This window comes from Sarcophilus harrisii, chromosome 2 (assembly GCF_902635505.1).
Source record: "Sarcophilus harrisii chromosome 2, mSarHar1.11, whole genome shotgun sequence".
NCBI classification, from domain to species: Eukaryota; Metazoa; Chordata; class Mammalia; order Dasyuromorphia; family Dasyuridae; genus Sarcophilus; species Sarcophilus harrisii.
In genome coordinates, this window is record NC_045427.1 from 39,122,534 (window position 1) to 39,135,120 (window position 12,587).

At 59.4% G+C, this 12,587-nt stretch overlaps 1 protein-coding gene across 1 annotated transcript; it reads left to right on the top strand.

Annotated features, from left to right (window-relative positions):
- The first annotated feature begins 2,312 nt into the window (after positions 1–2,312).
- LOC116421280 (fibulin-7-like) lies at positions 2,313–8,743 on the top strand. Its single transcript, XM_031949988.1, has 9 exons — positions 2,313–2,386; positions 3,059–3,163; positions 4,092–4,248; positions 4,820–4,990; positions 5,174–5,299; positions 5,813–5,935; positions 6,637–6,774; positions 7,252–7,390; positions 8,161–8,743. The coding sequence occupies exons 2-9, from the start codon at positions 3,098–3,100 to the stop codon at positions 8,519–8,521; spliced, it is 1,281 nt and encodes a 426-aa protein (XP_031805848.1). The 5' UTR covers positions 2,313–2,386; positions 3,059–3,097; the 3' UTR covers positions 8,522–8,743.
- The last annotated feature ends 3,844 nt before the right edge of the window (positions 8,744–12,587 follow it).

The window sequence follows — 12,587 nt, forward strand, 5'->3', positions numbered from 1 at the left end:
GTGTCCGATCGCCTTTGTCAGAGTAACACAGTAGTTTCTTCCTGCGTGAGTGTGTTTGAAATTTTTTTTTTCATTAAATAATTTTTCAACATTGGCCCCTGCAAACCCTCGTGTTCCGATTTTCCTCCCCTTCCCCCGACTCTTTCCCCGAGATGGCAAATGATCCCATAGATGTTATATGTGATTATAAATACGTGTTAAATCCAACATATAGCATGATTTCTAAAAGAAAGTGACCTTGGGGGTTTTTGCACCATTGTCCCGAAGGAGACTCGCTCCCCCTGGAGCCCAGGAGAAGTGGCCAGGCCTGATGCCCGCCTGGGCTCGGGCGCCTTCGGCTCCACGATGGCAGGGCTGGCGAGATCCCTTCCAGGACCTGCTGCCCTCGTGGCTCCGGACTGGGGAGGGGCCCCAAGCCGTGTGCCAGGGAGCCGTCTCCCCTCCTAGCAGTCACCAGCAGAGAGTGCCATTCCCTCTCCGATAGGGAGGCAGGCGCTGCCAGCAGCTCCTGCTGGGCCTGAATGAGTGATTCTTTCCCTTTGAATGGGCACAGTGTGTGGGGCTGGGCAGACTTGGCGGCGGCTCCGGCCTCCAGCTCCGGCCCCTGCCAACTCCTCTCCCTTCCAGGCCGGGAGCTCGGGGCCCGATGCTAATGGCCCTTCCTGGGGCAGCCCTCCTCCCAGGGCTCTCCGGAACCAGCAGAGTCCCTCAGGAACTGGCCATCCAGCTCCCACCTCAGCCAGGCCCTTCCCGGGGGCTCGCTGCCCGCCGGGCCCCGTGCCACGGCCTGGGAGGGCAAGGAAAGGCAGCAGCCGTCCCTGCCTCCGAGGAGCTCGCCCACAAGCAGCCATAGGGACACAAGATACACAGGGAAGAGATTGGGGGGGACGGAGTCGAGGCACAAATGCTGACGGGCAGAGGGCCAGATGAAGGCGGGGAGCTCCTCCGGCCCCACCCCCTGTGTTTCCTCCCAATGTCCCTGTTGTCTCCTCTGATAAAAGCACTAAGGGCGCGTGGAGGTTTGTGGGAGAACCTTATCACGTACCTTGTCCTCCCAATGCTGGGGGGCTCAGAGGTCTCCGGGCAGCTCCTCTTCCGCAGGGAGGGTGATCAGAGCCACCCCCAGGGTTGCAGGCAAGCCCCGGCTCTCTCTTCTGTCCTGGGCGTCTGGGGGACTGTCTTACAAGCATTTATGTATTATAGATATATAAGCATTGATCTATAAGCACATATTTATATATGTGCATATATGTGTACATGTAAAATATACATTTACAAATATGTATATAGTATTCGTATAACATAGGTATATGTGTGTGTGTGTATATGTATATGTATCTATACCTCAGAGCTCTCATACACTACGTACACTTATTGACAGTAGCTCTCTGCTGTTAGAGGAACCAGACTAAGTTAGGGGAGGCCCCGGCCAGGGCCTGAGGGGGCTTTGAACCCCGGTCCTTTCTAACTGTACAAATCCAGGGCTCCATGCCCTGAGCCCCGGGGCTAGTTAGGAGCAGGAGCAGTTTGACTCTGTCCGCGGATACCCACCCCTGCTTATTCCTCTGAGGAGGAAGGGGAATGACATGGGGAAGATGGCCCTGGCCCTACAGGGAGGGGGGTGCCAGCCATGCTGGTAGGACCTCGGGCACATTTGGGGGAACCCCAGGGGCGCCCCATTCTTTGGGGATGCCCTGTGGGAATGTTCCCACGGCCTCGGGAGGAGCAGCTTCCATTAAAGCCTCTATGGATGGTCCCCGGTGCTGCTTGTGGGCAGAGGGAGGGGAAGGACACCCCAGCTCCATCCTTCCTGTGTCATCCCCACATCCTGGGCCTCCGCCTTTTAGGGCGCATAAGGACCTTTCTCATTTGCTTCCTTCTCTGGGCTCAGTCTATCCTTCACACTCAGCCCAGGCTGTCTGGGGACCCCAGGTTCCTCCGGAGCCCCTTTTCTTTGGTCCAGGGCACTGCGCACAGTAGGTCTGATGGCTCCCACCCTCTCCATCCTTGCTGGAGCCAGGGCCTGGGGCCGGGCCAGGGACGTAGGGAGGGGCCCTTAATGCAAACAAGCCCGCGGGCTCTCACCTTCTCCCTGGTGCAGGCAGGAAGGAGGAGGGGAGATCCAGTTTTGGGGGGCCCCTCCCTCGCAGAGACAAACACACACTACATACAGGGCTGCCCACAAGCCCGTCCCTCATGGGCAGATCTCCAGTGGTAAGGGGGGACCCCGAGGGGGGAAGGAGGCAGCCCCTCCCCGGTCCCGCCCCCTCAAGTTAGAAAGTCAGAGGCGAGAGGAGGCAGCGTCTTCGGAGCGGAGGAGGAACGGCCAGCAGGACCCGGCGCCCGGACCAGTGTGGCTGGCCCCAGGCAGGACTGGCTCGCTACCGTAAGCTGGGAGAAGGGGAGCTGGGGGAGGCTCCGCTGAGGGAAACGATTGTACCCCCAGGCCCTGGTCCTGGGGAAGCCCAGCCTCAGGGAGGCTCCTAACCCGACCCCGGGCCAGGAGGATGGGCTGGGCGCTGGCCATCTTGGGGACCAGCCAAGGGCCCCCTGAGGAGCCGCCCCCCAGGAGCAGGAGGAAAGGGCTGCCAGCCCCAGGGGCGGCCGGAGGGCTGCAGCCATCCCTGAAGGGAGCTCTCTGGAGCCAGTGACCCTCTCCTGACCACAGGGAGTCAGGACGCAGCTCCCATAGTCTTGGGGAGAGGGTCACGGGGTGGCCCCGCTCCTCACCCCTCCCCGCTCCCACTGCCTTCCCCTCCCTGGCCCCTGCCAGGAAAGGGCAGCCTCCTGTGCCCTGAAGGCAGAAAATCTGGCTCTGGAAGGAGGCTCCAACCAGCCCACAGCCTCATACCCTCCCCCAGAGATGCTCTGGTCCTGGGTGCTCTCTCACTCTCCTCCCAGGATGCTCCGGTCCTGGATGCTCTCACACTTTCCTCCCAGAGATGCTCTGGTCCTGGGTGCTCCTGTGCCCTCCCCCAGACATTCTCTGGTCCTGGGTGCTCTCGTACCCTCCTCCCGTGATGCTCTGGTCCTGGGTGCTATTTCTTCTCTCCTCCAGGTTTTCTCCCACCCCAGGACTTGCTGGACCTCGCCCACAATGATGTTTGGGCCGCTGTTTCTCATGGCGCTGAGCCTGCTGCAGGTCCCTCTCGGTGATGGGCAGGTAAGGGGGGTCCCTTCACTCCTTTCAGCCGCCGTTCTCCGCTTGGGGAGCAATCAGGAAGCAGCATCTAGGTAACCCCTCCCAGAGGCCACCTCCTGAACCGCACGACCAGCAGACCCATTTCCCGATGGTGAAATCAAGGTGTGAAGAACCGAGCCCGACGCCCAGCTCCCTGGACTGGACCAGGCTTTTGCCCGTGTCTCTGATGCCTTTTGTCCGAGTTAAGTGGCATTCACGGGTCCATCCCTCTCTGACAATGAGCACCTTAAGATCTCATTTGGTCCTTACAAGGGGGCTATGGGGCAGGTGCTGTGACTTTCCCCATTTTATAGAAGAGGAAAAGAAAAATACAAGAGTGTGAATGACTTGCCCAGAGCCGGGGAGTGTCTGGGGAAGGACTGGAACTTCTCCAGTTAAGCCCCGCCCGCCAGCCTGACAGAGAGCCCCTGCTGAGGCATAAAAGGGTCAGCAGTGTGAGGGGCTCCGGAAAACGAGGGCGGGGCTGTCCCTGTCCTGGGGGTCGCCCCTTGGCCTTCAGAGGCAGGTTCTAGGACCGCTGCGGACTCGGTTGAAAGGTTGGCCAGAAGAAAGGGGGGCTGGAGGCCGCCCCACAAGGATTGGTTGAAGGGACCTGGAGTCAGAGAACCCCATTTGACATGGAGAAGGGGCTCAGAGACACTGGGCCTGAGGCTGAATTGGAACTCAGACCCACCATTCCTCCTGGCGGCCTCGGGCTTTGGGCACTCTCTCTCAGCTTTCTGGGCCTCAGTTTCCCCATCGCAGAGCGCGGGGAGTGGGGGTCTGCTGCGGGAGAAGGCCGGGGGTGGCCGGGGGCGCTCTGGGAAGGGAGGCTTCGGGGCCCACAAGGGGGCGGCTTCCCTGGCCGAGGGGCCCCTGCCGAGGGTGGATGCCGGGTGTCCTCCTGCAGGGCTGCCTGAGCAAGCGGTCAGTGCTCACCACCCTGCGCCAGATGCAGAAGCTGCTGTCCAGCCAGGAGGCGGCCCAGCTGCGGGGGCTGCGCGGCCTCAGGAAGCAGCTCACGCTGCTGCAGGGGAACCTCCACAAGCAGGCTGCGTGGGGGAATGGTAACCACGGGCGCCAGGCCCGGGGGCGGGGGGGGGGGAGAGCGCCTCGCGTCCGGGCCGAGGCCGGGGACTCCGCGCTGCCCGGGCCAGGGCCTTGTGAGTAGCACGGGCCCCGGCCCGGCTCAGGCCTCTGCGGTCTCCCGCATCTCCCACAAACACGAACCCCCGGCCCGGCTCAGGCCTCGCGGGTCTCCCACAAACACGGACCCCGGTGCCATGGCTTAGCCAGGCAGGCTCCCGTGCTCTGAGAGACGGGACTCCCTAGAGCCCTTCTGGTCTCTCCGGTTCCCCTCCCACAGGCCCCCAGGACAGCCCTGGGCAGCCAGAGTCACCCCCTCCTTGTCCTGACTGCGGGGCTGGCTCGGGGCCCCACAGCTGGGGGGGGGGGGCCCGGGGGTCCCAGGGCCAGGAGAGGCAGGGCCTGGCCCGCACGTGGCGGACAGACCCCTCCGGGCGCGCGGTGAGACGCCAGCCTCAGTTTTGGCATCTGTAAGGTGGGAGGGCGCGCCCCGGAGGCTGCTGGGAGAGGGCCGGCCTAGGAACGGGAACCCTTTCTCTCCCCCTCCCCCAGAGACGTGCCCCCCTCTGGCCGCGCCCAGCCACGGCAGGAAGCTGGGGAAGAAAGCGGGCGTCGGGCACGAGGCGCACTTCTTGTGCGACGCCGGCTTCCAGCTGGTGGGCGCCGAGACCCGGCTCTGCCAGGAGAACCGCACGTGGAGCGGGCAGCAGCCCTTCTGCAAGGGTGACGTATTCACGGCGTGAGGGGGCGCGCGGGGGCCGCGCTGGGCAACACGGGGGATCGCGGCCCAGATGCCGGCTCCGGGGGGGGGGCTGATCCCGGCCCCAAACCCGGGGGCCAAGGGGGGGAGGGGATGGACCCGCTGCTCCGGGGGCGGGAGTGACGCCGCCCCTCCCCCGGCCCCAGGTATCGATGACTGCTCCGGTCAGCCCTGCGCCAACGGGGGCACGTGCGTGGATGAGGTGCAGCGGTATGTCTGCCTCTGCCCCGGCGGCTGGACCGGAAGCAACTGCCAGACCCCGGCCGCCTCCTGTGAGTGCCCCCTGCGGGGTCGCCCCAGGGCCCCGCCCCCTCTCCCTCTGCGGGGGAAGCAGCAGCTGCGGCCTCCCAGAGGCTCCTGGGCCGCCCCTGGGGGAGCTTAAGGGGAGCTGGGAAAGCCCAGGGAACGGGGCCCAGCGGGGAAGGGTTCTCCTATGGGAGCCATCCAGGGGGGGAGGGGGGCCTCAGCGTCCGGTCTGTGGGGGAGGGGGGTTCCTCCGCATCCGGTCTGTGGGGGGGGGCGGCCTCCGCGTTCACTCTGGGGATGGGGGGGTTGGGTGAGGGTTGCCACATGTACCACAGGGCACCCGCCCCCGTCACCCCAATCTCCAGACTTGTCCCTGGGCCGGACCCTTACTTCCCGGACCCTCAGCATATGATACTCTGGGGACTTTGCGCGTCCACCTGGTTAGACCTGGGGGAGGGGGGGGGAATCCCCTGGGCCGGGGGCGGCTCCCCTCCCTGACGGTGCCCCCTTCCGCCCGCCCCTCGCCCCAATCCCCACAGACTGGGTGTCTCTGAGCAACAACTCCTTCAGCCGCCAGCCCCGCTGTGCCGAGAACGCGCAGGGCGCCCGGCAGTGCAGCTGCGACGCGGGCTTCCAGATGCGCGCCGGCGGCCTGTGTCAAGGTGAGGGGCGCCCGGGAGGGGGGGGGGGGCGCTAGTCTGGAGGGACAGCCGGGCGCCGCTTCCTGTAGAGACCCCAGAAAGGGGCCCAGCTCCTTCCCCGCTGGGGGCGCTGCCTCTCTGGGCCCGGCATGGCCGGCAGGCCCCTCCTCAGCGCCAGAACCCCCCTGGGAGGGCGCTCTCTCCTCTCAGGCGGTCACGTGCATATTGGCGCCTGCGGGTGGTGTCCCTTCAGCAGAGCAAGAGCATCTAGAAGTCAGGGAACTCTCTAGATCAGGGAAGTCGCGGGCAGCGCCTGCCCCTCTGTGTCCCCCACAAATGGCGGGAACTGCAGATGCGCGCGTTCAGGTGCACTTCCGGGACAGGGACCCGGCGCTTGGGTTCTGGGTTATCCCTTCCAAGGAGGTCCGGGCCGAGGGCGGGAGAGGGTTCTAGACCAAGGATCCACGCGTTTCTGGACAAATCTAGACATTTCTCTAAGTCTTCCAGCCAAGATCTCGGAGGCCGCGGCCCTGAGGAACGGGGTGTAGCGGAGGGAGCCCGAGAGCCCGGGTCCCGGTCCGGCCCCAGCTCCGCTGTTGTAGGAGGGACCTCGGGCGGTCCCGGGAGAGAAGGGGTGGGGCCCATTGCGGCGCCGGTGCCAGCCCGGGGGCACCTGTGGGGGCTCCGGGGCGGTCTCCGAGCCTCCGCTGCGCACCTCCCAGATGTGGACGAGTGCCAGCTCTTCCAGCTGAGCCACCAGAACCGGATCTGCGTCCACAGCTGCGTCAACCTGCCCGGCTCCTACCGCTGCGTCTGCCCCCCGGGCTACCTGCTCAGCCCCGACCAGAACACGTGTGAAGGTGCGCACCCCGCCCCCCCTCCCACGCTGAAACGGGAGGGGGCGCCCTGGGCCCTCAGACACGTGCTCCGCGGCGCTTCCCGCCTCCCCTCCCCCTCAAGCCCCTCGCTCTAGCGGGCAATCCTGCACATGCGCGCTGACCCTCCTCGGGCCCAGACAGTGTCTCGTTGGCTCTCCCGCGTCCCGGGGGGTTCGGGGGTGACTTCATGCTCTCCCTAACCCCCGGGGTATGAGGAAACGGAGGGGGGGGACCGGGATGAGAAGCCGGGCCCCGAGACCGCGCCCCTCTCTGCGCCCCCCTGAGCCCAAGGAGAGCCTGGGCCTGGAGGTGACTCCCCGCGTGCCCCTGGGGGAGAAGGGTGCGGAGCTCCGGCCGGGGGCCCCAGCCCGTGGCCAGCGTCAGTCACCCTGGGACCGGCAGGGAAGGGGCGGGGCTCCGAGGGGGGGCTAAGGACCGCGCCTGTCTTGCCCCGGCCAGACGCGGACGAGTGTGCGGAGCAGCGGCACAACTGCAGCCGGGGCGAGCTCTGCATCAACACCTTCGGGGGCTTCCAGTGCGTGCGGCCCGAGTGTCCCCGGCCCCGGCACAACACCAGCTACGTGAAGACCTCGGCCTTGTGAGTGGCTCCCCGCGCGTCCGGAAGCGCCGCCAGGGCCCGCTGGGCGCCGGGCACCGGAGGCGGAGAGGAGGGGGAGAGGCGCCGCTCCCCAGGGGCTCACACGGCCGGAGAAGCGGCTCCCACGGGCGCCACGGAGCCCTCCGAGGGGGGAGCCTCGCAGAAGGCGGGCTTTCGCTGGGACTCACTTCCGGCCCCGGGGCGGCCAATGAGTGACTGGGGGGGCCCGTGAGGGCAGCGGGAGGCGGGAGTCCGGCCCTGGAGGGGAAGATGGGGTGTGAGGGGGCTGGGAAGCGGAGCTAAGAAGCTGACCTGGGCCTCTGTGGGAACCTGGAAGCCACGGCAGCCAGCACCCGCTGTCAGGACCGTCGCGCCCCCCCCCCCCCCAGCGCCCAGGGCATCCACAGCCACCCACGCTCGGTGCTCCCGAGGAGCACCGCGGGGCTCAGCCCCCCCTCCCCCATGGGGATGCACTGTGGGCTCTCGGCGGGTTTGGAGTCTGGGAGACCCGGGTCCAGATTTGCCCCCGGACTGTTACCGGCCCCAGAGAGGCCACTCAGTCTGCCCTCGGGGTCTTCAGTGGGAAATGAGGGTGATGACAGCGCAGCTTAGAGGGAAAGGGAACGGCTTAGGGAGCACAGGGATTCCCAGATGCCCAGAACAGTGTCTGAAGCACTGTGTGAACCCTGGATGGGTCACTGCTGAGGCGGGAAGCAGCCTGAGGGCCCGAGACCCCGGGGAAAGGCCCTCAGCTTCCTTCTCTCCCGCAGCCAGTGCGAGCGGAACCCGTGCCCGGTGGAGAGCCAGGCCTGCCGCCAGGCGGCCAACTCCATCTCCTTCCACTACCTGCCGCTGCCCTCCAACCGCACGGTGCCCCGGGTGCTCTTCAGGATGTCCACCACCCGCTTCCTGGGGGACAGCCTGCGCTTCGCCATCACGGGGGGCCAGGGCCTCGGGGCCTTCGCCGTGCAGCGCTCGGACCGGCACACGGGCGAGCTGGTGCTGACCAGCCCCGTGCCGGGCCCCGCCACCCTGGAGGTGCAGCTGGAGATGAGTGAGCTCTCCAAGAAGGTCCTGCTGGGCAAGCACGTCTTCAGGATCACCGCCTTCATCTCCCCCTATGAGTTCTAGCTCGTTGCGGGGGCTCCCAGGGGCCGCAGCTGCCGCCCCTGCTTCCTTCCCCTCTGCCATAACCAGGGCGGGGATGCTGGGAAGGCCACCTGGGATCAGGGCCCCCGGCTCTGCCTCCTGAGGGAGCCCGGGCAAGTCCCTTCCCCTACCTTGCACCTCCCCATCCCTAGTGTTAGATTTCTAACTTCTACTTCTAAGGAAATAAAAGTCTAAAGTAATTCAGCATCGGCTCTGCCGAAGAAATGTGAGCGGCTCCTCTCATCTCCCCTCCCCCACCCAAACCACAGCAGGAAAAGCCAGCCGCGGCCCAGGGGCAAACGCCAGGCCTTCCCCATAACGGACGAGGCTGACTGAGAGCCGGGGGAACCCACTGGCTCGTCCGCCCTCAGCCCCAAAGACAACCCAGAGTCGGGAGGACGTCCGAGCTCTGCATCTGTTCCTATGGAAACCAGAATCCCTTCTAGCATCCCAGGGAGCAAGGAGCCCAGAGACATCATTCTGGCCTTCCTGGGCCACGTCGCAAAAGTAAAAGACAGGAGGTTATAGAGCCATCACTGGGAGCCAGCTGGCAGACACTGGCACCTCCCACACCGCCGAATTGTTTCTCCCCGCCCTCCTCCACACACAACACATCCAGGTGCCCTCTCCCAGCATCCTCTAGTTCCTACTATTGTCCCTTTGTGGCCCTTGACTCCCCCTCCCCCAAACCCTTATTACCTTGGGTACCCCAGCTCCTGCTAGAGTGCTGGACTTTGACTCAGGAAAATGTGGGTGTCCATACCCTGCTTCTGACATTAGCCACTGGATTATGGGTGAATTGTGTCCCTTCTCTGAGTCTCAGTTTCTTCAGCTGTAAAATGGGGGAGGGTCATAATTCCCATAAGGGCTTCCTTAGAGGGTTGTTGCAGGACTCATGAGAGAATTCATGTAGATGCAGATCTGCAGATCTCATTGATCCAGTCAGCCCAGGGGGGCCTAGGAATTTCCCAAACTGATCAGACCCACAGGCCAGACTGGCACTGCCCGATATTCTCATACCCCATTTGTCTTAAGCAGATACCCTGGGTCCGGGACCTGCCAGTATTCCCACTGCAAAAACCTAGGAAATGCTCTTGTTCAGCCAATCTCATACCTTTGTGGGTCAGAGTTCTAAGTCTCTTGTGTATTATTTTTGCAACATGGAAGGGAAGGAGAGGGGGGGAAAAGTCAAGCAAAGGGCATTCTCCTTACTTCACAATGAGAGAAACTGAGAACTAAGGGGAAAATGTGACTTTTCCAAGTGATGTCACTGGGCCTGCAATCTAGCCTGTTCTGACCTTTCCCACCCAGCAGACCCTTTAGGTCAGGATATTTCCCCAAAGCTGCCCACATCCCAAGGCTAAAGAAGGAGATCCATGGAAATGAGGGGTAAAGTCCTGGAACAGATATACAGATGGATGATGAATAGATAGAAATACAGATGGATAGATATAGAGATAGAGCTATATAGATATATAGAAATACAGATGGATGAATAGATAGATAGACAGAAATATAGGTGGATGGATAGATAGAAATACAGATGGATGGATGGCTAGATAGATAAATAAACATATATAGACAGAAATACAGAGAGATGGACGGATAGATAGATAGATTTGCCAGATAGGTAGATAGATAAATAGACATACAGATGGATGGGTAGATGGACAGACGGACAGACAAATGGGCAGAAATACAGAGGCATGGGTAGGTAGACAGACAGACAGAAATATAGATGGATGTTTGAATAGATAGAAATACGGATAGATAATAGATATATAGATAGCCTAGCTGCCCAGTTACCCCACTTTTCATAATTCCTCACTTCTCTTTGGCCTTTGTGATTCACAAAAGGTTTTCTCTCTGGTCTTTTAATCCCCACAAAGCTCCCACAGGGTGGTTAGTGTTCTGTTAGGAGCCACTGACATTTTATCCATCCTGCCAACTGGATTCTGGATTTAAGGAGACAGACTCACAGATCATCCTCAGGGAATATAATTTATATCACAAATTATGTTAATATCAAAATACAGGGTTTTGCAGAGACATAAGACAAGTCTGGCTCACAGCCCTCAAGGTCCCTTTTATCCTCAGTCTAGGCCATTATCTGGCAGGAGAGCCAATCAGCAGCCGATCAGCTTTTCAGCTCAATCCTACCAGGATTTACCAATTGTCTCTTTTGTGCTGGGCACCTATCAAAAATGAAGGTGACGTCATCTCTATTCTCAAGGTAATTTCATCCTTCCAGACGGAAGCAGGGTGCATCAAATAAACAAACACAGGTAAAAACTTCTGGGAAGAAATAGAAAAACTGAAAAGATCATAGGGAGACATGAATAACTGGGGGTGTCAGGAAGGAATCTTCCTCTTAAGGAATGATACTCAAACTGAGGGAGTCGGGGAATCTGAGAGAGAGAGATGGCGTTGAGGAGTCATCCCAGGGCTGGCAAAGAAACGGAGAGAGGAGACGGGAGAAGGTGTGTCCCGGTCTGAGTACGTGGTGGTGACCAATATGTAATCCACGGGGGTACAGAGCACGACACCAGATTGAGAAAGATTCTAAATGACAAACAGAAGAGTCGATCTCTTATATTAGAGGCCCCGGAGAACCATTAAAAAAACTTCCTAACACCACCTCTCACCTCTCAGATTGGCTAAGATGACAGGAAAGGAAAATGATCGATGCTGGAGGGGATCTGGGGAGACCGGGACACTGATGCATTGTTGGTGGAGTTGTGAACTGAGCCAACCATTCTGGAGAGCAGTTCGGACTTATGGCCAAAGGGCCATCAAACTGTGCACATGCTTTGACCCAGCAGTGCCTTTACTTGGTCTACATTCCAAAGAAATCATAAAGGAGGGAAAAGGACCCACATGTGCAAAAAATATAGCAGTACTTTTTGTAGTAACAAATAAATGGGAAAGGAATGGGAGCCCATTACTTGGGGAATGGCTGAACAAGTCGTGGTACAAGAAGATAATGAAATATTATTGTTCTATTAAAAATGATGAACAAGCTGAGCTGAGAAAGGCCTGGAAAAATTTACATGAACTGATGCTGAGCAAAAAAAGCAGACAAGGAATACATGAGACACAATGACAGCAAGATTGTGCCATGATCCACATGAAAGGCTTGGTTCTCCTCAATGGTTCAGTGATCCAAAGCAATCCCAATAGACTTTGGAGGGAAAATGCCATCTGCATCCAGAGAGAACTGTGCAGACTGAATGGGAATCAACACATGCTAGGTTCACTTTTTTTCTTTTTCTTCTGTTTTTCTTTTTTCTCTTGTGGTTTTTCTTTTGTTCTGATTTTTCTCTCCCAACAAGATTCATAAGAAAATATGTAAGAAAAATCTATATGTGTAACCAAAAAAATTGGTTTTTTTCCATGTAACTGGGGAAAACAAAAATAATATGACCAGGCCAATACACAACCCCAGCTTGCTTACAGTCAGTGAGTCAATGTGCATTTATTAAAGGCAAAAGAAGAAGAAAAATTTAAATAATGCCAGGCAACTAAACATTTTAAAACTAAAATGTAATATTTATAACACTGGAGTTTGAAATGGCAAATTACTCCAGTATCTTTGCCAAGAAAACCCCAAATGGGGTCACAAAGAGATGTGACTGAAAAATGGCTGAACAAAGCAAATATTTATAAAAATGTAATATTTTTACAAATATTAACTCATCTGATCTTCCATAAACCTTATGAGGAGACTATTATTAGCTCCATATTGCAGCTGAGGAAACCGAGGCAAATAGAGGCTAAGTGACAATTACAGCTAGTAAGTGTCCGGGGCTCCATCTGATCTCAGATCTTCCTGACTCCAGGGCTCTCTTTACCATGATCTAGGTCCTGTGTTAAGTGCTGGGGATACAAGGGAAAACAAAAGACAATGTCTGACCTCAGGGAGCTCACACTTTCTAACAGCCTGCAAAGGTAGGAAGGAGCTTTGTGTGGGACAAGTAGGAAACGGTCAAGAGAAGGGAGGAAAGCACCAGAACTGAGAGGGACTGGGAAAGGTGTCCTGGGGAAGGCA